This window comes from Oryza glaberrima, chromosome 10, assembly GCF_000147395.1.
Source record: "Oryza glaberrima chromosome 10, OglaRS2, whole genome shotgun sequence".
NCBI classification, from domain to species: domain Eukaryota; kingdom Viridiplantae; phylum Streptophyta; class Magnoliopsida; order Poales; family Poaceae; genus Oryza; species Oryza glaberrima.
The window spans coordinates 19,059,920-19,080,647 of record NC_068335.1 but is presented as its reverse complement, the minus strand read 5'-3'; the positions used below and the strand labels follow the sequence as shown (position 1 = coordinate 19,080,647).

Below are 20,728 nucleotides of genomic sequence, written 5' to 3'. Positions count from 1 at the left end.
GACGAATGATCAAACATTGATAAATAAAAACTCAAAAAAAAAACAAGTAATATGGGACGGAGGTAGTTGCAGCATCTCGCTCTCACTCTCGTAGTAGTCAGTCTCGTCACGAGGCACGAGCTAGTATACCTGGAATCCCAAAATCCAGCGCCCCAATCTCCCCTCCCTGAACTGTCATGTCACCTCAATTCTAGCGGAATCTCCCCGTGCTGTCCCCCTGCTGTAGCATGGCAACGCCCGCTGCTATATTGCTATCCGAAGAGCTGGCGATTTTTGGCCGGCAATTCGACAAGTTTTTTAGATCGCTGGCCAATATAGTGCAAGGATCTTGGCGAGGCCATTGGCACTGGGCAGGGGGGGCCCGTGGATGCATGTGGCGTTTTCCATCGGTTTTAGTTCGGTTTGGTACTTTGGTTGTGTGTTTGTTTGATTTGTCTTATAGTTTGGTTTGGTACTTTGATTTGATAGTTGCACGACCCTATTGATTCACTTATGTTTATACATGTAAGAAAAAAAATTAAATTTTAAAGCTTAATTTGAAAGTTGATTTTGTGTATCATTAATCATGGTTTATTTTATAGCATTTATTTTTTATCGCTAAGAATAAGTATATAAAAGTTTTGAGTAAATTTCACAAAACTACATATTTGTTGACCAAAATATCACAAAACTACAGATTTAAAATGATGCATCACAAAACTACATATTTAACACAAAATTTATCACAATACTATAAATTTAAGGTGGAATATCATAAAACTACAGATTTAATTACAAAGTTATCACAAAACTACAGGTTTAGCATCAATTTAATTGCAAAACATGGTTTTTTAAACTCAATCATAACATAAGTGCTAAGGATTTAAACTTGTCAGGGTTACGGGTAAGATATACCCTCTACCCTTCGATATACGTCACACATCGATATGGTATACATACGCGTATACGGACGTTTTCGGCATACGTTAAGGAAATTCATCATGGAGTTCACAGATGGAAGGAGTCCTACTCGAACAGAACCGGGTCATCATTGTATCATGCCGGGTCCGATGTCTCCGAGTCCTACTTGGAGACCAGTTGACCTGCGATATAAAAGGGACCCCCGGGAGGACCTAAGGCATCGAATCTCATAGCCAGGACAATCACCACAGCCTACGAAGCCGGGGCCTATAGGATTCAAGTCGCCGGGTGATCTAGTCGAATCAACTCGACTACGATCTCGTCGGTATCATCGAGTTCCGCTTTTCCCTTTGTAATCTGTGGTTTCCATCATATAATCCCATAACAACTGGATTAGGGCTATTACCTATCAAGGGGCCTGAACCAGTATAATCTTTGTTTTCTGCTTGCTTGATGTCGTATTACGTAGATCCTCGTACCAGCGTACCCCAATACCCTCTATATCCGGTCTACGGGTATCCCCCGTCCATCAAACTCCAAAACATATAGTTTTCTGATAATTTTATTATTAAACCTGTAGTTTTGTGATACATAGTCTTAAACCTGTAGATTTGTGATAATTTTATTGTTAAATTTGTAGTTTTATGATACATCACCTTAAATCTGTAGTTTTATGATAATTTGATCAAAATACTTGTAGTTTTGTGAAATTTACTCAAAAGTTTTTTTTGGCTAATAAGCTGTACAAATATGATAAGCGAAACAATAGGGCCATGGTTTGTGTAAATAAAATTGAGTTACAACAAGTAACCCGGAAATGAATTGAACAACCCAAATCAATATTTTATAGGTAAAACTTCTATTTTTTTTACTAGCGGTTTAAAAGATAATATAAAAATAGACTATATGGAATAATTTTAAAATCAACTTAAAATTAAGCATCAAACTTTAAATGTTAGCTACACGGCTGATAAGATAAAAACCTTCCTGGGTTTAGGATAAAGGCTGGCGTAGACACAGACAGTAAGCACATGTTGTTTATTCGGAGAAGAAGGATTCTGATCTGCTCGTGGGATTGAATCCTGATCAGGGTTATTTTGATCTCTGACAGAAGCTTTTGTGATTGCGAGTTGTATATTCTGTGCGAGTTTTATATTGGTCACGAATATATCCAGCATCTGGGATCATTTCTTAATTGGAATTATCTTTTCTTAGCTAAAGAGTGTTTTAGACAAAGTGAGATGCATCATGCTGCAGTAGTAGTAAGCTAGGTCAAACAAACAAGTATTGGTTGGTCAACCAAGTACACAGAAGCAAATTTCTTCCTTGCGTTTCATCTTCCCAAGAGCACCAAATTCTCAATTTTGCACAGCAATTCTACTCTACCATTGTTTGAAATTTTCTTCCATGTTATGAAAAAGAAATGATCACGGCGATTGGGTCAATAGCTCAATCAGCCTAGAAAGAAAATAAGAAGAAGAAGAAGAAGAAAATTTCCGTTGTTCTCTGACATTATTCAAGCCAAGATATCCGAAATGGTCAGTTTAATCAATCTTTTTTTTTACTATCCAGTGATGAAAGCATAGAAAGGTGGTAGTAACGTACTCCCTCCGTCTCAAAAAAGACAAACCCTGATTTTCGTACCCAACGTTTGGCCGTCCGTCTTATTTGAAAAAAAAATTAAAAGACAAGTCACGCACAAAGTATTAATCAGGTTTTATCATCTAACAATAATAAAAATATTAATTATAAAAAAATTCATATAAGACGGACAGTAAAAATTGGACACGAAAACTCAAGGTTTGCTTTTTTTTTTCTTTGACGGAGGGAGTAAACTTGCAAGTGACGCTAGAACAAGGACCACCACCTGACCTGTCTGCAAGAAAAACAGAGCACTTGGAGCAAGCAAGCATCAATTGTACACAGTCCATTTCAAGAATAAATTAATCAAATATTGCAAAAATAAGAATGGATGCAGCCATTAAATTTTGGTATTAGATAATAATAATGGAAGACAATGCATGGATAGATAGAGAGATATACACGACATGAATCCATATGTATCCAAAATAAAAAGAAATCACCCATAAATTGGTGCTCATTTATTGGGCAACATATCCTATGCACACAGGCCCTCACGTGTACACACGTGCACACCAACTAAAAAAATATCACCAAAAAATCTAGAAAAAATCATACACATACTTTCAATTGTATTACACCTAGGGTTAAAATCTTAACGTCAAATTCATTATATTTTAGCCGTAACAAAAAAACAAAAAATCTGACAGTTTTAAGGTTGCAATTTTGTCAGAATTTTATCTTTTTTGTTATTCTCTATGTAGAATGAATTTGAAGATGCGACTTTGCACGTAGATGTAATACTATTGAAAGTACATGTATGAATTTTCCTAAAATTTTTTTTGATAATTTTTAGTTGGTGTACACGGTGTGTACATGCGAAGACCTGTGTGCATAGGATACGCTCCCCATTTATTGATGCATATCTTGGAGATATGCAAGATTGGAAGGGCGTATATTTAGAGCACTACATTTAAGAGTGCCTTCAAATACTAGAATACATTTAAATGTAGTCGTATCTGTTTGTATTTTTGTGTTGAATACATGAGAGAAAAAAAATAATCCCGTATTTCGAGGGGGGAAAATTGGGTCACATGGCTTTCCGCGTGGGGGATGCTACTGTTACTTCAGTGAGGGAAGGGAGGGGACACGGACCTAGAGCGCCTATACGCGTAGGGTAATGACAGGTGGGGCCCACATGGCAGTGTCAGGTGTGCCACTGACCACACCCTCCCTACGCCATGGATGATGGATTGCACTATGATATGATGATCACTCGCATAAATCCAGTTGAATCGCACCACCAAAGAGAGCAAGATGATAAATTTGATCGACGGATGTATCATTTGATTTTTAACGCGGTTGAAATTTCACCTCCTCTATGAAAAATGATATGGTTTAATGATGGCTCGTGAATTGTTTTATAATGTTTCAGTGGTAGTTAGTCTTCTTTTTCTAGATAAAAATGAATGACGTAACGGTTTAAACGGTAATGACGATGGCGTACGCTCGTTATCTTCTAGGGCATCGCTTGTATAACGGAATTTGTCGTTTGACGTGGATGAGTTAGATACACAATTAGTATAACGGAAAGTTGGATTATTCGTGCTTGTAAAACCTAAAAAGGTAGAATATGAGTAACGGTATCAACGATCATATCGATATTGAAAATTATATAAATGAGACATATACACCTTTGTTGGGAATCAAAAGAAATCCTACTCACATTAGAAAAACCACATGCTTTTCAAATTATAGCCGTCTCCCTTACAAGAGTTGCAATGCAAATTACTTGAACCGTTTAATGCTTAGCATCCCATTCTCATCAAAAGTAAAGACACAAAACTCCAATTCCTCGCACCCCGTTCAACACATATCCGATGGTTTCACGTCCATGATTTCAAACGACAGATGTCACCGACCGATCACCACTAGAAGACACACGAGAACATGTGTCGCTAGTCACAACAATAAAGAGAGTTAGAGAGGGGAAGTCCCTAAAAGCCCCCCATTAAACTCTTGGAAGCATTCTTCCAAACTCGTCAGCCGTATCTCTCTGTGTACATCTGTACAACGGCTAAATTCAAAACAAAAAAAAAAGAAAAGAAAAGAGCAGAGCGTACAAAAAGACGCCCTACGAAAATACATACACACACAGCTATACACTCATCACACCCTACCCACCCTAAAACCCTCCGCCACTGACCTGTGGGCCCCACAGCGGTATCCCTTGTGGGGCCCATCCGTCAGCGAGGTGGCTCCCCCCTCGCCTCGCCTCCCTCGCGGATGCTCGAGGCGCGTACGTTTCATTCATTCATCACACCACCATTGCTCCCTTCCATTTTCTTTCTTCCCCCATTTCTTCTCTCCTCCTCCTCTCCGCTATAAATCCTAGTGGGGGTGGGGGTGGAGAGCATCTCGACCACCTCGCCGCCGGGGAGCAGCGCCGCCGCGGCCGCCGCATTCGTTGGGGGGAGGGGCGATCGCGGCGGGCGGGGGAGATGGGGCAGTGTTACGCGAGGAACGTGCCGGTGGATGGGGAGGGGGGAGGAGGGGTGGTGACGACGACGACGACGACGACCATCTCGGTGAGCGCGTCGGCGGCGGGGGAGGAGGTGGAGGTGGGGAGAGGGGGAGGAGGGGGAGGAGGGAGGAGGAGCGGGAGGCCGTCGCCGGCGGGGACGCCGAGGAGGAGGGGGGCGACGCCGGCGAGGTCGTCGGTGGCGGGGAGCCCGTGGGCGGGGAGCCCGCTCCCCGAGGGCATCGCACCGTCGCCTGCGCCGTCGGCGACCACGCCGAGGCGGTTCTTCAGGCGGCCGTTCCCGCCGCCGTCGCCGGCGAAGCACATCAAGGCGTCCCTCGCGCGCCGCCTCGGGCAGCGGTCGCCGGCCACGGCTCAGGCGCAGCAGGCCGCGAAGCCGCCCGCCGAGGTCCCGATCCCGGAGCACGGGGGCGGGGGCGGCGCCGCCGCCGGGGAGGTGGAGCGGGAGCTCGACAAGAGCTTCGGCTATGACCGCCACTTCGCCGCCAAGTACGAGCTGGGGAAGGAGGTGGGTCGCGGCCACTTCGGCCACACCTGCCTCGCGCGTGCCCGCAAGGGCGACATGAGAGGCCAACTCCTCGCTGTCAAGGTCATCTCCAAAGCCAAGGTCTGACCATTCGTGATCTCACTCTCCTCTCTCTCTCTCTCTCAAAAAAAAAAAAAAAGAAGTGCACAATCCATCGAATTTCTTTAGACTTAGCTCGTACATAGAGTCGCCACTTTGCTATGATCCATCGATGAGTTTTATGATGGATCAGGATTGGTGGTTTGGTTTGGCAGCAAGTATTTAGCCACCTGGTAATTCCATCAGCAGACATTGCAACAGCGATTTAATCATTTGCTTGTTAGGATAAGTTGAGCATTGAGATTGGAGTTTGTATTCGTAATCGTGCTGGCATTTCTTGTGGGGGGTAGAAAGTGCATTGTGGAGATCTTGTTTTCAGCATTCCTACATTTAATGTTTTGTCTGCTTTTGTGATCTGATCATATATCCATCTGCCATACTGCTACCTGTTTCTTGTTCTCTTGTTCATTATTTAACAAAATGTGGGGTCTTGGTATGTTGTATATACAGTGTTCGATTATGCTAAGAAGTGACTGCGTTCTGTATGATTCCCAGATAGCTTGGCAAATAGTGCATTGTAGCTGGAGTAGTTTCAAAATGTTGGTTCACTGTAAAAGAGTTTAGGGCTACTTAAATCCATAGTGGGGCGCTTTGATATGATTGGAGCTAGAGGATAAGAAAATTTGTGTGGTGAATAAGTATCTTCTATATTTTGGTTCCTTAGTTGAGTAATCTTGATAATAAGATGATTGTCCTTGAAATCACATGTATTACTGAATTAGACACTGTTCAATCTTTATTTCCTGTTTCTTTATGTCAGCCCAACAAATTGCCGCCAAAATCTAGTATACATTGTCATAACAAATGTACGTACACGTATATGTGCACGAGAGCACTGATGTTTCTTGTGCGTGTAAACACATTTTGATCGAGCATTATTACTTGCATTGTTATTGACTATTCCATTTCACAACAATTTTATTCACTGCAGAAGACTACTTCCATAAATTACTGAGCCCCAATCATATTTATTGTTTAATGTAGTTCAATTCTTTCGTATTTTGTTCTATTTGCATCTCATGTAATTGCATTCCCTTCTGTAATATATATAGTATGTATCAGCATGTCGGCAATGGTTTCTTTTTACACAAGTACCTAATTTTAATGCTTGAACAAGTATCTAATAGGATGATCAATCAGTTAGCACAAATTTTGTTTGCATTTGGCCAAATAAAATAGAAGTTCTATGGGTTGTCCTATTACATATTCACATTTACCTTTGGAACATGATCTCAATTTTGTGTTCCTTTTTATCAGATGACAACAGCAATATCAATTGAGGATGTGCGTAGAGAGGTGAAAATTCTGAAGGCTTTATCTGGGCATTCGAATCTTGTCAAATTTTATGATGCATGTGAGGATGCCCTTAATGTCTACATAATCATGGAGTACGTTTCTTTTCTTTCCTTAAGATATTGTTGACTTTCCATCCTTACATAGTTGATTGTTTTGATCTTTGTAAAGTTGCTCTCAAATTCTTCTTGAAGTCCACCTTTTCACGCTGAACCAAAAAAAAATGATTATATCTCACCCCGAACTATGAAAACTAGAAATAAAACCCCAACCCTATTCCAGTGATTTTTTTTTTTGATTCAGATGGTAGTTTTACTGGCACAAACTCCTAATCTCCTATTAAGTAAGTTTTTTTTTATGCGGACCTAACTAAATAGGACCCATATAAGCAAAACAATCATAACAGGAGTTTACAGTTTACACAAGCGAATGCCACTACAATGTGATAAAAAAATCATTGTCGAATGGGTTCAGATTGTTATTTGTCCGGTTGTGGAAGTTGGTGGGTGAAAAATATGCAGGTTGTGAGTTTGCAGTGAAAATTAGACTTCAAGAACAATTCAAAGGCCAAAATAGACTTTACCGTTTGATCTTTGTTGAACCTGCGGATATTCCCTATGCCATTTTTCTAGCACATAATGTGTACATATGATCAAGAGCATTACAAGTAGAGCTGATGTTTACTTCCATCATCTAAAAGTTAAGCAAAAATGGGCTTGCTGTCTGGTTACAAGTAGCCTATTCTTCCTCGTAAAGTTGCATGGTGATTCATATTTTATTCGTCTGTTATTGACCAGGTTATGTGAAGGTGGGGAGTTATTGGACAGAATTTTGTCCAGGTATTGTATTTTTCTTGAGAAACATTTTCTGCAAACCAAAACAAGTATTTCGCTAATACAGTGTCGCTTGCCCTTTTTAGAGGTGGGAGATACACTGAGGAAGATGCTAAAGTTATCGTTGAACAAATATTAAATGTTGTTTCTTTCTGCCATCTTCAAGGCGTTGTTCACCGTGATTTGAAGCCAGAGGTCTGTCTTCTCTGTTTAGTACATAAACTGAATTGTGTTTATCTTGTTACAAATATTTTTGATATATCCCTTCTAATAATTCTACCCTTGATCCTATCAGAATTTCCTATTCAGCACTAGAGATGACCATTCACCTATGAAGATCATCGACTTTGGACTTTCTGATTTTATACGGCCAGGTATTTCCCCCCAAAAGAATTATGCCCTTCCAAAGAACTTGTGTTTCATCTTATGTTTTTTTTACTCTATTATGAATTTGTCCTGACATGGTGAAAATACTGTTTTTTGAAACCAAATAGTGAAAATACTCAAGTGTTTTGATGACACACATATTTATGATTGGTCAATGCCTTCTTTTACAGATGAAAGATTAAATGATATTGTTGGTAGTGCATACTATGTTGCTCCAGAAGTCCTACATAGGTCATATAGCACGGAAGCAGACATGTGGAGTATTGGTGTTATCACTTATATCTTGCTGTGCGGTAGCAGACCATTCTGGGCACGAACTGAATCAGGCATTTTCCGCTCAGTGCTGAGAGCTGATCCTAATTTTGATGATGCACCGTGGTCTTCAATATCTCCTGAAGCCAAAGATTTTGTCAAAAGACTTCTTAACAAGGATTACAGAAAAAGAATGACTGCTGCCCAGGCACTCTGTGAGTAGTCCCAGTGATTTTCCTTAGTTTCTCTACATCAGTTACAGATAACATTTCTTTTTAGTTTCAGAACAATGTTAGTAGTTTTCTTATGTATTATCTGTTTTTCTGTAGCTCACCCCTGGTTGCGAGATGAGTGCCGACCGATCCCTTTGGATATGCTAGTTTTTAAGTTGATTAAGGCATATCTTCGCTCTACACCTTTCAAGCGAGCGGCATTGAAGGTTTTGATTTCATCCTTGTAATTTCTGTAGCATGCAGTGTCACTGCAGTACTTCATGATATACCTCCTCTGATACCAATGCTATGAAACTTCCAGCTTTTTTCTTGATTTTCAGATAGCACAACACACCTGTGGTTGCATGTACATGTAACTATACACCATGTAGTCCCACCTTGCATAAAATAGTTTTCTAGGTTTAATATACTTGATACAGGGAGGTGGAATCTAGTTTCTTGTATGCATAAAATAGTTTTCTAGGTTTAATATACTAATCCTTTTATTTTCCCTTTTCAATGCAACAGGCTCTGTCCAGAGCAATAACAGAAGATGAGCTTATCTACATCAGAGCACAGTACAACTTGCTAGAACCAAGTAGTACAGATGGTCGACTATGCATTGAAAACTTCAGGATGGTAAGTGATCTTATGCTATCAAGTCCTCGCAATCATGATTTTGAGAAGGTTGTTCACGTTCTTTTTTTTTTTGAGCATTTGAATTACTGCCATTGTGACACTGAGACTCAATTACTCTTTTCAACATTTTTACTCTCCAGGCTCTTTTACAAAACTCTACAGATGCTATGAAGGAATCCAGAGCCCTTGATATCTTGAATGCGGTATGAAATGCCCACTCAGCTCACAATTTCATTATCTTCATATAAACATATGCTATATGTCATTCATTTGTATTTACTTTGTATTCGATTTCAGTTGGAGCCACTTGCCTACAGAAGAATGGACTTTGAGGAGTTCCGGGCGGCGACAATCAGTCCTTACCAACTTGAGGCTTTATCACGGTGGGAAGAAATAGCTGGCACTGCGTTTGAGTACTTTGAGCAGGAAGGCAACCGTCCCATCACAATTGAGGAGCTGGCACAGGTATGCAACAGAAATATTCTGAGAATTGACTCAAACATCTGATTTTGTGAGACACTTATCGAATGCCCATTTTCTGCTTACAGGAGATGAATCTTTCTTCCGCGGCGTATTCTATCGTCCGTGACTGGATTAGACCGGCTGATGGCAAGCTTAGCTTTCTAGGTTATACCAAATTTTTGCATGGATTGACGATGCGAAGTAGCAACGCGAGGCGGCACCATTAAATTTTTTGCCTTGTTTGCTTGAATAGCTTCCATTGCTTTCATTCATGGGAGTCGGAGGGATTGCTGCTGTTTTGCCTCTCTTTTTCGTGGCTTAGCTTGTAGAGAATGCTTGTAGAGAAAAAAAGGAAACCGAAAGTGAAAGTTCACAATGGAGTTTTAGAAGAAAGAATGTGTTTTACCTTTACCTGTATGTGTTTTACCTTTTACCTCTTCTCATCTTGGTGGTTCTGATAAAAGCGTTCTTGATCTGGCTACCTGTGGCCTGTGGGCACTGTATAGTTAGCTCACACATTATTTAACTTTCTTCCATGCCATCTATATTTGAGTATTTTGCATGCACTATTTGCACTGGTGCTACCTAGGTGCCTACTGTTTCTCCAAAGAAGCTGCCGCAGGTAAACATCTGATGATGATGTTGACAATGATCATGATAATGATGTCTTAAAATTTACTTTTTGTTTGCTGTGTTCTTTACTTGATTCTAAACTGCTATTGCTTGACTAATCCAATGCAGATGGGGGCAGAAGGCCGCAAATGTCGTAGTGTGTTTTACTTTTGCCGGACAATGGTACGGTGCCACTTTATTGTTCTCAGGACAATTAACAAATGCTTTCAGGTACGAAAGGTACTTAGGAAAAAAAAAACAAAACACAAACAGATCAAGGGGATGAGATATCTTACTCGCTGTCTGGTTGTTATACTGCTCAGCTGTACATTGCAGGAGATATGAGATCTTTGCCTGGGATCAACAGGCAACTGAATTTAGCATAAATTCATGAACAGAAGTTCTTGCCTTATGGGTTGTTTGTTTTCATTTTAGAGCATACGAAGAAGAGTGGTCGAACTGAAAACAGGCACTACCTGCACGTCTGTACTTGAATGAATAGGACTAGTTTTAACTCTTTGCGGGGAAGCACCAGCAGGCTTATTATGCACACGCAATTGCGTTTTTTATAGGAATTTAGTAAGGTTAGGGGTTTACTATAAGTCACTGTCTCGCTAAGTCTGTGTTCTTAATAGGAATTCAGTTTACTATTAGGAGACACTCGCTGGTTTTGTTGAAACATAGTGTGTGAGCATGTGTTAGGGTACACACCGGTGGATTTGTGTGTATATAGTGGTATGTCTTATGAATAATCGGTAAAAAGATAAAAGTATCAACTTATTTTTTTGCAGAAACAACAAAAAGTAGTACCATCTAGTTCGTTTTGTTCATAGTCTATTTATGGGCTTGGTTGTCAAGTTTCATACAGGGCACATTTATATAAATTTTGTTTTCGTTGCAGTATCCGAGGCTTTCCCTCATTCCCGGTAACCTTGAGATGCTTAACACAACTGGGCTCGCGGCAGATCACAAGAAAAATAAGGAGCCCATGCTGACTATCTGGTAAGGCCAATTTTGTTTTTTCACAAAATTGGCTTCTGAGCCCAGCTTACATCAAAATTTGTTGGGCCTCTGTTTGATTTGCTATCATGGCTGTGAACTCAATTCAATAAGCCGAACAATTTGGCAATGCCAATTTGTTCGGCCACAAACCAAATGATTGACCAATTTCTGGATTGCCAATTGTTCTGGTTTGGTTGAGTTTGGGCACAAATAAACAAGCCCTGTATCTCTACGTAAAATTAGACATGTTTGGCTTTTAAAAATTATTTTACAAGTTATTCACCTTAAACTTGCTCTACTAGATAGTAAAAATAAAAATAGATTGCACACAAAAGCTAGCTTTGGACCCTCTCATGTATTTCCCTGCCTACAGCCTACTAGTCGCAGTCCTTGACCTGCATCAAATTTTTCCTAACCTCAAAATTACTTGAAATTTGCGTGACCAATCCATTCAAAAACAAATTGAATGACCTAATTATTGGTCTACAGTTGGACTTTTATTTTCCAACCCACATGAGTACCGACTACTGAACTCTTTGAAGAGACATTTGACATTGTCCATTTGTACCTGCCATTTGAGTTTGTTAGACGCTCTCGTCATCAAAATAAGGCTGTGTTTAGTTCACATCAAAATTGAAAGTTTGGTTGAAATTGGAACGATGTGACGGAAAAGTTGGAAGTTTGTGTGTATAGGAAAGTTTTGATGTGATGGAAAAGTTGGAAGTTTGAAAAATTATTTTGGAACTAAAGATACAGTGCAAATGCAAAGCACGAAGAAAGCTCATGCAGAAGATCTGGTCTTACAAATTTGAAAAAGCCAAATGGAGGACGGATGCGAGCCGTGTGCTTCCGTAAGTTTTGACTTTATAATAAATGAAATGACATAGTATCATAATATCAAAACGACCAAATCGTCTACAAATAAACTCTATAGTATATATGCAGTCTGAATGCAACGAACAAATTAAGAAAGAAACCCCCTAAAAGAAAATCGATCCACATGAACTGAGTGCAAAGCAGAAGCATCAAGCTACGTGATGGCCTGCATGGTTGATATGGAAAGCGTCTTTTGCGGCCTCTACCGACGTTCAGAAGTCAGCACTAACCTCCCCTGCATCCTTTGCTTGGATGCATGAGACCTAACCTAATTGACCTGCAGCATTAACAATCAAGTAGGAGTACTAATCAACTCCTAGTTGGAACGTAGAAGACCTGCTTGGATGCTTGCAGGCTAGCTAGCTGCAGTTAGCAGAGGCGCTACGCTTTGTCTTAGAATTTTCCCTTTAAACAATTTAGATTTTCATACAGATTCTGAAAATTTGAAGCTATAAAATGCAGAAAATAAATTAGAAATAAGAAGCTAAAAGAACCTATTTTTTTAACTCTCACCAACAAGTTACTTTATCGGTTGTTTCTTATAATCTTAATATTTTCCAAACAGAGCTTTCATCTAAAAAAACAATTTATCTAAAAAAACAGAGCTTTCATCTTCGACTGTTCAGCGCCATTTGCACACTAAATTATCCTCAGAGCAGGTACAATAGCAGACTATTAACCAGCTATAAACATATTTTAATAAGATAAAAGATGAGAGAAAAGAGCAGCGGGCTACAGATATGTAGCCAGCTACAGTACGGACTCCAAGACGCAGAGTGTGTATGACAGGTAGGACCATATATTAACAGTATAGTAGCAACTATTGTATAAATTGGCTATTACATTGACTATATATAATTTGAAGCTAGTAGTTAGCTATACTATTAGAGCAGGTACAATAGCAGGCTATAAGCCAGCTATAAACATATTTTAAAAAGATAAAGGAAGAGAGAAGAGCAGCGGGCTACAGATCTGTAGCCAGCTGCAGCACGGACTCTAAGACGTAATGTGTGTATGACAGGTATGACTAGATAATTGTTAGCTAATACTATTAAACTTGCTCTTACAACTAAGAACAATGCACGCAGTCCATGCAAATTATGTATTCAATCGAGACAGAAGGTGTCTATCTCCAAGTGTCAACGCTGCTGTACGCCGTAGAAGACGGTGTGCAACCTTTAATTTGCCAGCGAAAGCTTGTCATCTTGACCCCAATTAATTAACTATCCAGCGATTCCTCCCCAGCTCGTCCCCATCAACATCCAGATCAGCTCGTCAACCGAGAAAACAAAGAAGAACTGCAAACCAAGCGGTAGTGCTAGTACCAGTTTCCAGAAGTACAGGGCATTGGCATACCGTGTCTGAATGGCATTCACCAAAATCTCGGAGGTCGGTGGTTGATACAGCAGGACAATGAAGAGATAAATAAATACAGGGAGTTCTTATCCTATGCTATGCAATGTAAACTCCCACAACTACGGAAGAAGATGCGTTCATATACTCTCAAATTACTTGTTATTTATAGTATTTGTTTAGTATATATGGTTTTTAGTCAAACAATTGTACCTTCAACAATTGATTTTTGAGAAATTTATATAGTTTAACATTGTAAGATTTACATTTTCTTATATTTATCACTGAACATACTTCCATAATATATAATATACTCCATTTAAACTTTAACTACCCATCTTTTAAAAAAAACAATAAATACCTGAAAATATGTTATATTACCGAAGTACATGGTGTCATAAATATAACCCAATAAATTTCATCCATCATACTATAATAGTAACTTATTAGGAGTAATTTGTGATCAAAGTGAGACCACCGTAGTGAATATCTATAGTTATTCGAGAATAGAGGGGGTAATTCGCATGTTAATATACTATATGAGTTTTTGCTTGTGTTCGTGAAAAAAAAAAAGAGTTTTTGCTTAGCTGTTTGGAGGGGCATTGAGCATACACCTCTAGCTCCTTGTTAGTCTAGTGATGGTCGGTTCGATGCTAGTCTTTTTATGGTTGTGTGCGAAGGCGATTTTAGTGTGTGGTGAGGACGTTTTTTGTTCTCTTTTCCTTGGCTATATTGTTTTAGGGTTATAGTCAATTTACTCATGCTTTGTTCACTGAAACTTCGCACTATCTAGGTGCCACTTTGTTAAAAAAAATATGATTGTAAAATATAGAATTATTTAATTTTTAATAAAAAAAAGATTGACGTCAGTAATACACAAGGCTAAATCCGGTGGATCTTAATTTTTTAAAAGGGGAAGTACAGAAGGAGAGAGTGACACTCCAAATCTCAAAAGCCCTTTTGTTTGTGAAAAGGAAAAACCTGGATGCATCATGCTCCTGCATGACTGGATGTAGGCTGTGCAGCATCACCAAACTTCTGGGCGCGGCAACCAACCAAACCAACCAACAAACAACAAACAACCATGCGTGCGCGGGCTATCTGGGGTAGGCCCCGCGCCGAGGATATCAAGCCAACCCCGCACAGCACCGCCCGGCACGGACGCGTAGCCCCGTCCATCCGTGTCGCGCGACCTTCACCTGATCCTGCCTCCCTCCCCCTCTCCACCCATCCAGAAGAAAAAAACTGACCCGAGATATGAGATATGCATGATCCCGTTCCCAGTTTCTAGGCTTGCTCCACGAAACGTGCCGCCTTCCCTCATTCGCATGTGCATCTCCCCAAACTTTGCTAACTCTTTTCTCGACGGTCCATGCATCGAAATCCTTCGTGAAACACCATCCACCATCATGATAACCACTAATATTACGCGTATGTAAGAGTGTTTGTAACAAAAATTTAGTGAGGTTAGAAATATATATATATCATTAATTTCCGTCTGGTAGAGCATGTGTTAAGGTACACGTATATAAGGTGTGAGTCCGGTGTTATGTGTGTAGTGATGTGTACGTGTGGTGGGAAAGAGAACACAATAATTAAGGATTTGTCACTTATAGTCTATGACACATGATTAAATATCTCTGGAAACTAACGTGCGCCGGTGCGCGTACGCGGTACACCTTTGCCCGTGACTTAGCGATGAAGTCGGGCCAGCTAGAGACTGCGTGTGACATGTGCACCGAGGCGGCCGGCAGCGGAGAGCTAGCTAAGCTAAGCTAGATCGACGAATCGTACCCGAGAAAAGCCGGCTCGGGCGCGCGGCCACCACCGCCGCTAGCTATCTCCTCGCGCGCGCGAGGGGACGGGACGACGAATCGATTCCATCTCCCGTGCGCGCGGCGGCCGTCCCGTTTCGTCGGCTGGTGAATGGCCGTGCTTTTCCCATGTGGATGTGGGATTTTTTTTGCGGTGGCGCGCGCGCGCGTGCTGCGGCGTACGACGTACGTACGTGTGTGGGACTGTACGTGAGGTGGTCCAGTGCAACGATATTGCGCGTGTAGCGTGTGCGTGACAGCGTGAGGGGACGTGGAATGGAACGGATCGTCCTACTGTGACTCCTGCGGCTGATCGATCTGTGCGATGGGTGCCTGCGACGTCGGCGATGTTTGGGTGCCGATGACGATGGAGTTAGCTGGGAATGGTCGAGCATGGTTTGACTTGACCCCACAAGTCTACTGCAACGCAAAGTATCAATAGGAGGTGTTATGAAACGACTGATAAATAAACAATAAAGAATAATAGATCAATCACAGCAGACACAAGATTTAATGTGAAAAACTCTCTCAAAGCAGGAGAGAAAAAAGACAGGTGTAAGCCGGCAAAATATTTTCACTATATCGGAGTGATGTTATAATGCCGAACGGTGGCTTGCAGAAAGTACATATATGAAGGTAAAACCCTCCGCTTTGCTCCGTCCGAAGTTGGCCTTATCGATCGTGCGTACGTGAGACAAGCGTCTAATGCTAGCTAGCTCAGCTGTGGGCAATTGTGATGATCTGGTCAAACCAGTTAATTAAAAGCCTGTATATGTAGCATTTTTCAACTACCCTTTTGTTCTTGTTGGTGAATCTATAGCAAGGATTAGTTTCACTGCAACTTGTACACATGCTGGTTGGTAGCTCAGTTCTATTACTGGTACAGACAGTCAGACGTACTAGACATCATGCATGTCACGTATGGATGAGATTTCTCTCCGCAGGAGCAAGCCACGCCAGTATGAGTATGGCAGCATGCAATGTCTCCACTAACCTTGCCCCCCTGCCACAACTCAACCCCATCGATCGATGGCCGATCGATTTATCACTCCCTCAGAAACCACTCCTGCTACTCCACGACAGACTTGATGCATGGGTCCTATCAATTCTGTTGAATAGTAAAAGAAGGGGATCACACTGTATAATATTAAACATCTCTGTACCAATTTTGCTATATATTTGTCGACAAATATTCTCCTAAATATTTGATAGATGTAATTACAGTACAATTGTAGTGTAATTACACTGTAAATTGCATGTAAACTTTCATATGATTTTAAACTGTTAAATTTGTTTCAAAATTTATGCAAGTGAATAAGAAAAAAGTCACTGTGCGTATATATGTGAGAGAATTCATTCCCACGACCTCCGCTTCACCGAAATAGCATGTTACGGAGAAATTTTTGAAAGTTATTTGTAAGTTACATGTAATTAGCAGTGTAATTACATCACGATTGTACTATAATTATATCTGTTAAATTTTTAGGAGAAAATTTATCGATAAATGTATAGGTGATCTATTAGAGTTTCATTCATATATACTTTAACATCTTCGGCAATTTAAATGTGAGCTTGACGTTTGAAAAGGTATCAATCACACACATTCCTCCCCTAACGTTCATTGAAGAAATCGATCGAGCACGAAACAAATAATGACCATAAAACGTGAGGCCGATCGATACCCAGAATGAGGCTAGCTAGAAGCAGCTATGACTATGATACGATCGAGAGACGCTTCAAGACTGACGTGAAGCGACCGGTCGAAAGCGAAGAGAAGAAAGAATCCCCTTCAATTCGTTCGCGGTGGCACGCGCGCCGGCCACACGTTCGCCGAGCCGCACAAACGAGAGATCGAGCATCCTGCGTGCGGTCATGTGGCGCGCCTTCTCTGCGCCCTGCAAAAGATCTCGCGCGCGCGCGGAGAGAATGATCCAGGTAATAACACGACGCCGACGTGCGGCGGCGGCGCGGTCTGGAGGCGGTGTCAGCGCGCGTCACGTCGCGCCGCCGTGCGCGCGCGGGCAGCCGTGGTGAAATCGCTGGCTACCCCAAGACCTGTTCACTTGGATGATAAAAAAAAAAAAGTTACCAAATTTTAGCAATGTTAAAATTTTGGTATAGTTACCAAAATTTTGACAGGATTTCTTATATAGTTACCAAAATTTAACAGCAAGGTAATTTTACTAAAACTTGGTAAGGTTGAAAATGACATAAAAATAAACAAGCCCTTATTTGAACGACGAATTTGCCTGGGCACCATGGCGCAGATTGTATTACGTAGTAAACCTCTGTTTCATATCACGGGTTGTTTGACTCTTTTTACAGTTAAACTTGTTTAAGTTCAACCAAATTTATAGAAAAATACAATAATATTTTCATCACAAAACAAATATATTATCAAAATATATTTAATGTTAGATTTAATAAAACTAATTTGCTATTTTATATGTTGCTAATTTTTTCTACAAATATAGTTAAACTTAACTAAATTTAACTAGGAAAAATAAATAAAATGACTTATAATATGAAACAGATAGAGTATTTACGTGCGACTTTGTCACTTTGGGTAGATAAAGATATAAAAACTTAGTGAAATATGGCTCTCTGGTGAGAAAGCGCAGTACTTAATACACGCAGAGACCAAATCGAATTATGCATCCACTATAAATATAGGAGTTTATCCATGTTTGAATTTGGGGCAATGTCATCCACGATCAGGATAATTAAGAAGACACGGAGGAGAAAATTTCCGGTCAACCAGCGAGACCTATAGCACGCTTACGTTTAAGCCCATCGTAGTTCACCTCATCATCCATCGTCATATGTGACCACCACAAGAATATCCTTCATTTCCGTAATCCACCCAAACCGCCTCGAAACAGAACGCAAAAACAAACCCGACCTTGAACTCGAAACAGGCGCACATCCCACACCTACCCATTTGACCGTACCCCAAAACAACCGAGAAATTAGCGGGAGAGATCGACAAGCAAGAAACACACCCGAAACTAACCCAAACACGAACAAAACCCCCAAAGCTAATCAAAAAAGCCATCCTAATCTGAATCACACCGCCCCTAGCCGCAACCCCAACAAAAAAAAAATCACCTTATCCCCAAACGCGACTCGCGCGCGCGCGGTCGCGGCTTGGCTAACGACGCGCGACGCGACGCGGCCACGACGTGGTTTGGTTTGGTGGTTACGGCGCAACGGCCGGTTCAGACCGCGAGATCAGCTATAAAATCCAGCGCGCCCGCGTCGCAACGAGGAGACCCCTCCTCCCCTCGGCAACGTAACACAAGAGAAGAAGAGATCGCCATGTCCAACGTGCCCACCTCCCTCCGCGACTCCTCCCTCACCGTCTTCCGCCTCGCCATCTCCAGCTCCGACCCCTGGCCCTTCTCCCTTTAACCCCATCAAACGCTTCTTCCTCTTCCAAGAAGATCACAAGCTTCTTCGTGTTCTTGTTCTTCTTCGGATCACTCGGTTGGTTTCTTGGTTTCTTGGTTTCTTGGATTGTTGCGAGATGCACGGGAAGCATCAGCATCAGCAGCAGCAGCAGCAGCAGGGGGGGATGGTGGTGGTGGCGCCGAAGGGGTGCGTGACGGTGAGGGTGGGGGCGGAGGGGGAGGAGCAGCGGCGGTTCGCCGTGCCGCTCGCCCACCTCAAGCACCCGCTCTTCGGGGCGCTGCTCGAGGAGGCCGAGCGCGAGTACGGCTTCGCGCAGCGGGGCGCCATCGCCATCCCCTGCCGCGTCGACCGCTTCGTCCACGTCGAGCACCTCATCGTCCAGGACCTCCACGGCGCCGCCGCCTCCCACCTCCTCGACCTCGACTCCTCCTCCCACCACCACACCCAGATCCACCTCCACCTCCCCCGCTTCGCCGGTTGCTTCCGCGCCTGATCCTTCCGTCATCTCCATGGATGCATCGCCATGGCGGTGGAGCGGAGCTCCCAGATTGCTCTTCTTCTTCTTCTTCAGGGTTGGTTGGTCGATTAATTACTTAGTTTAGCTAGTTTTTTGGTTTCCTTTTGCTTCGTCCTCCGATCTCTCGGTTTGTTGGGGATGGATTTCGATTGGGTTTGTGGACGGGAGAATCGGAGGACGGATTCGATGCTGATGACGACGAAAAATTGAGATCGATCTCAAAAGTGTAAAGACAGAGTAATTCTTCTTAGTAGCTTTATTCTAGTTTTATTTTTTTTCTCCTTTTTCTTTGCTTGTACATCCACTTCTTGAAACACATCAATAATACAGTATACTTTGATCGATATCCTTGTTAATTTAATTTGTACTTTGTTTTTTTTTGCTAATTGTTTAGCCTTTGACAACGCAATTGCCACATCACAAACGCGTGGATTCAACGTTATTTATAATGATAAAATACCGTCTTTTTTCGGCAAGCATGTTGCTTTCGCTTGAAGCCTTCGACGGACGGAATTAATTTCGAAGGAAAACTTCACACGAAATGAGTTATAATTAGTAGTATTATTAATCTTTGCGTGCGTTTGGTAAGAAATAATCTTTGTGTGCGTTTGGGAAAGAAATAGTCGCTGTACTGGTTTAAAGACAGAATTAGAAACGTAAGTACTTTCGTTAAAGTTGTACTACAATTACAAACTCAAATTGGCGCTTCATATATTCCGTTCCCCACCTTTATCATTACTCATTAGCTTATTCCTAAGTAATATTCTATATTCCGTGTAATATTCTTTTTGAAGGAAGGCAAAAGCTTACTTTTATATTGATATTGATAGAGAAGTAAAAACCTCTCTCTGATAATCTCTCTTGAGTTTTACGGTCCCCGCCTTGATTTAAGTTTGCAAATATTCGGGGGCTAGGAGTATTTACATGGTCTGCATTAAAACAACACTGACCAAAAAAAAAGTTGTGGGAACTACTCTCCGAAGGGGATAATCTGTGAAATTTGAGGGAACTACTCTCCAAAGGGGATAATCTGTGAGTTTTACGGCCACTGCCTTTGTGGTTGTTTTAATGTGTTATTTATGACAATCTAACAACTTTTTTTTTTAGAAAGAGAGCAAGAACTCTCCCATTTCATTACTGAAATGAGGTGACAAAAGTCTTGAAAATCTGAAAACTTCTACTATTAAGTTGCAAAAATGAGCTCAATAAATATTTTTCCTTGCTACTCTCTCTGTCCTAAATTATAAGTATTTTTTTTATCCTAACACGGTCTCCAAAATGTTATTTTGACCAACAATATCTATAAAAGTAAGATGATTTAAATAAAAAGAGTTGCATATTACAATAGTTTGTTTAATGATAAATCTTAGAAACATTAATTTTTACATGATTGATTTTTAATTTTTTATTATTAATA

At 41.2% G+C, this 20,728-nt stretch overlaps 2 protein-coding genes across 2 annotated transcripts; both read left to right on the top strand.

The window, feature by feature from the left end:
• Nucleotides 1-4,837: 4,837 nt before the first annotated feature.
• Nucleotides 4,838-11,054, top strand: LOC127753334 (CDPK-related kinase 3-like). The gene is made up of 11 exons (XM_052278815.1): nucleotides 4,838-5,630; nucleotides 6,906-7,036; nucleotides 7,739-7,780; nucleotides 7,861-7,969; nucleotides 8,070-8,148; nucleotides 8,332-8,628; nucleotides 8,743-8,852; nucleotides 9,154-9,264; nucleotides 9,405-9,467; nucleotides 9,562-9,729; nucleotides 9,813-11,054. The coding sequence occupies exons 1-11, from the start codon at nucleotides 4,983-4,985 to the stop codon at nucleotides 9,951-9,953; spliced, it is 1,899 nt and encodes a 632-aa protein (XP_052134775.1). The 5' UTR covers nucleotides 4,838-4,982; the 3' UTR covers nucleotides 9,954-11,054.
• A 7,595-nt stretch (nucleotides 11,055-18,649) lies between these two features.
• Nucleotides 18,650-19,655, top strand: LOC127786105 (auxin-responsive protein SAUR32-like). The gene has a single exon (XM_052313433.1). It carries the CDS (start codon nucleotides 18,910-18,912, stop codon nucleotides 19,285-19,287), a length of 378 nt encoding a protein of 125 aa, XP_052169393.1. The 5' UTR covers nucleotides 18,650-18,909; the 3' UTR covers nucleotides 19,288-19,655.
• The last annotated feature ends 1,073 nt before the right edge of the window (nucleotides 19,656-20,728 follow it).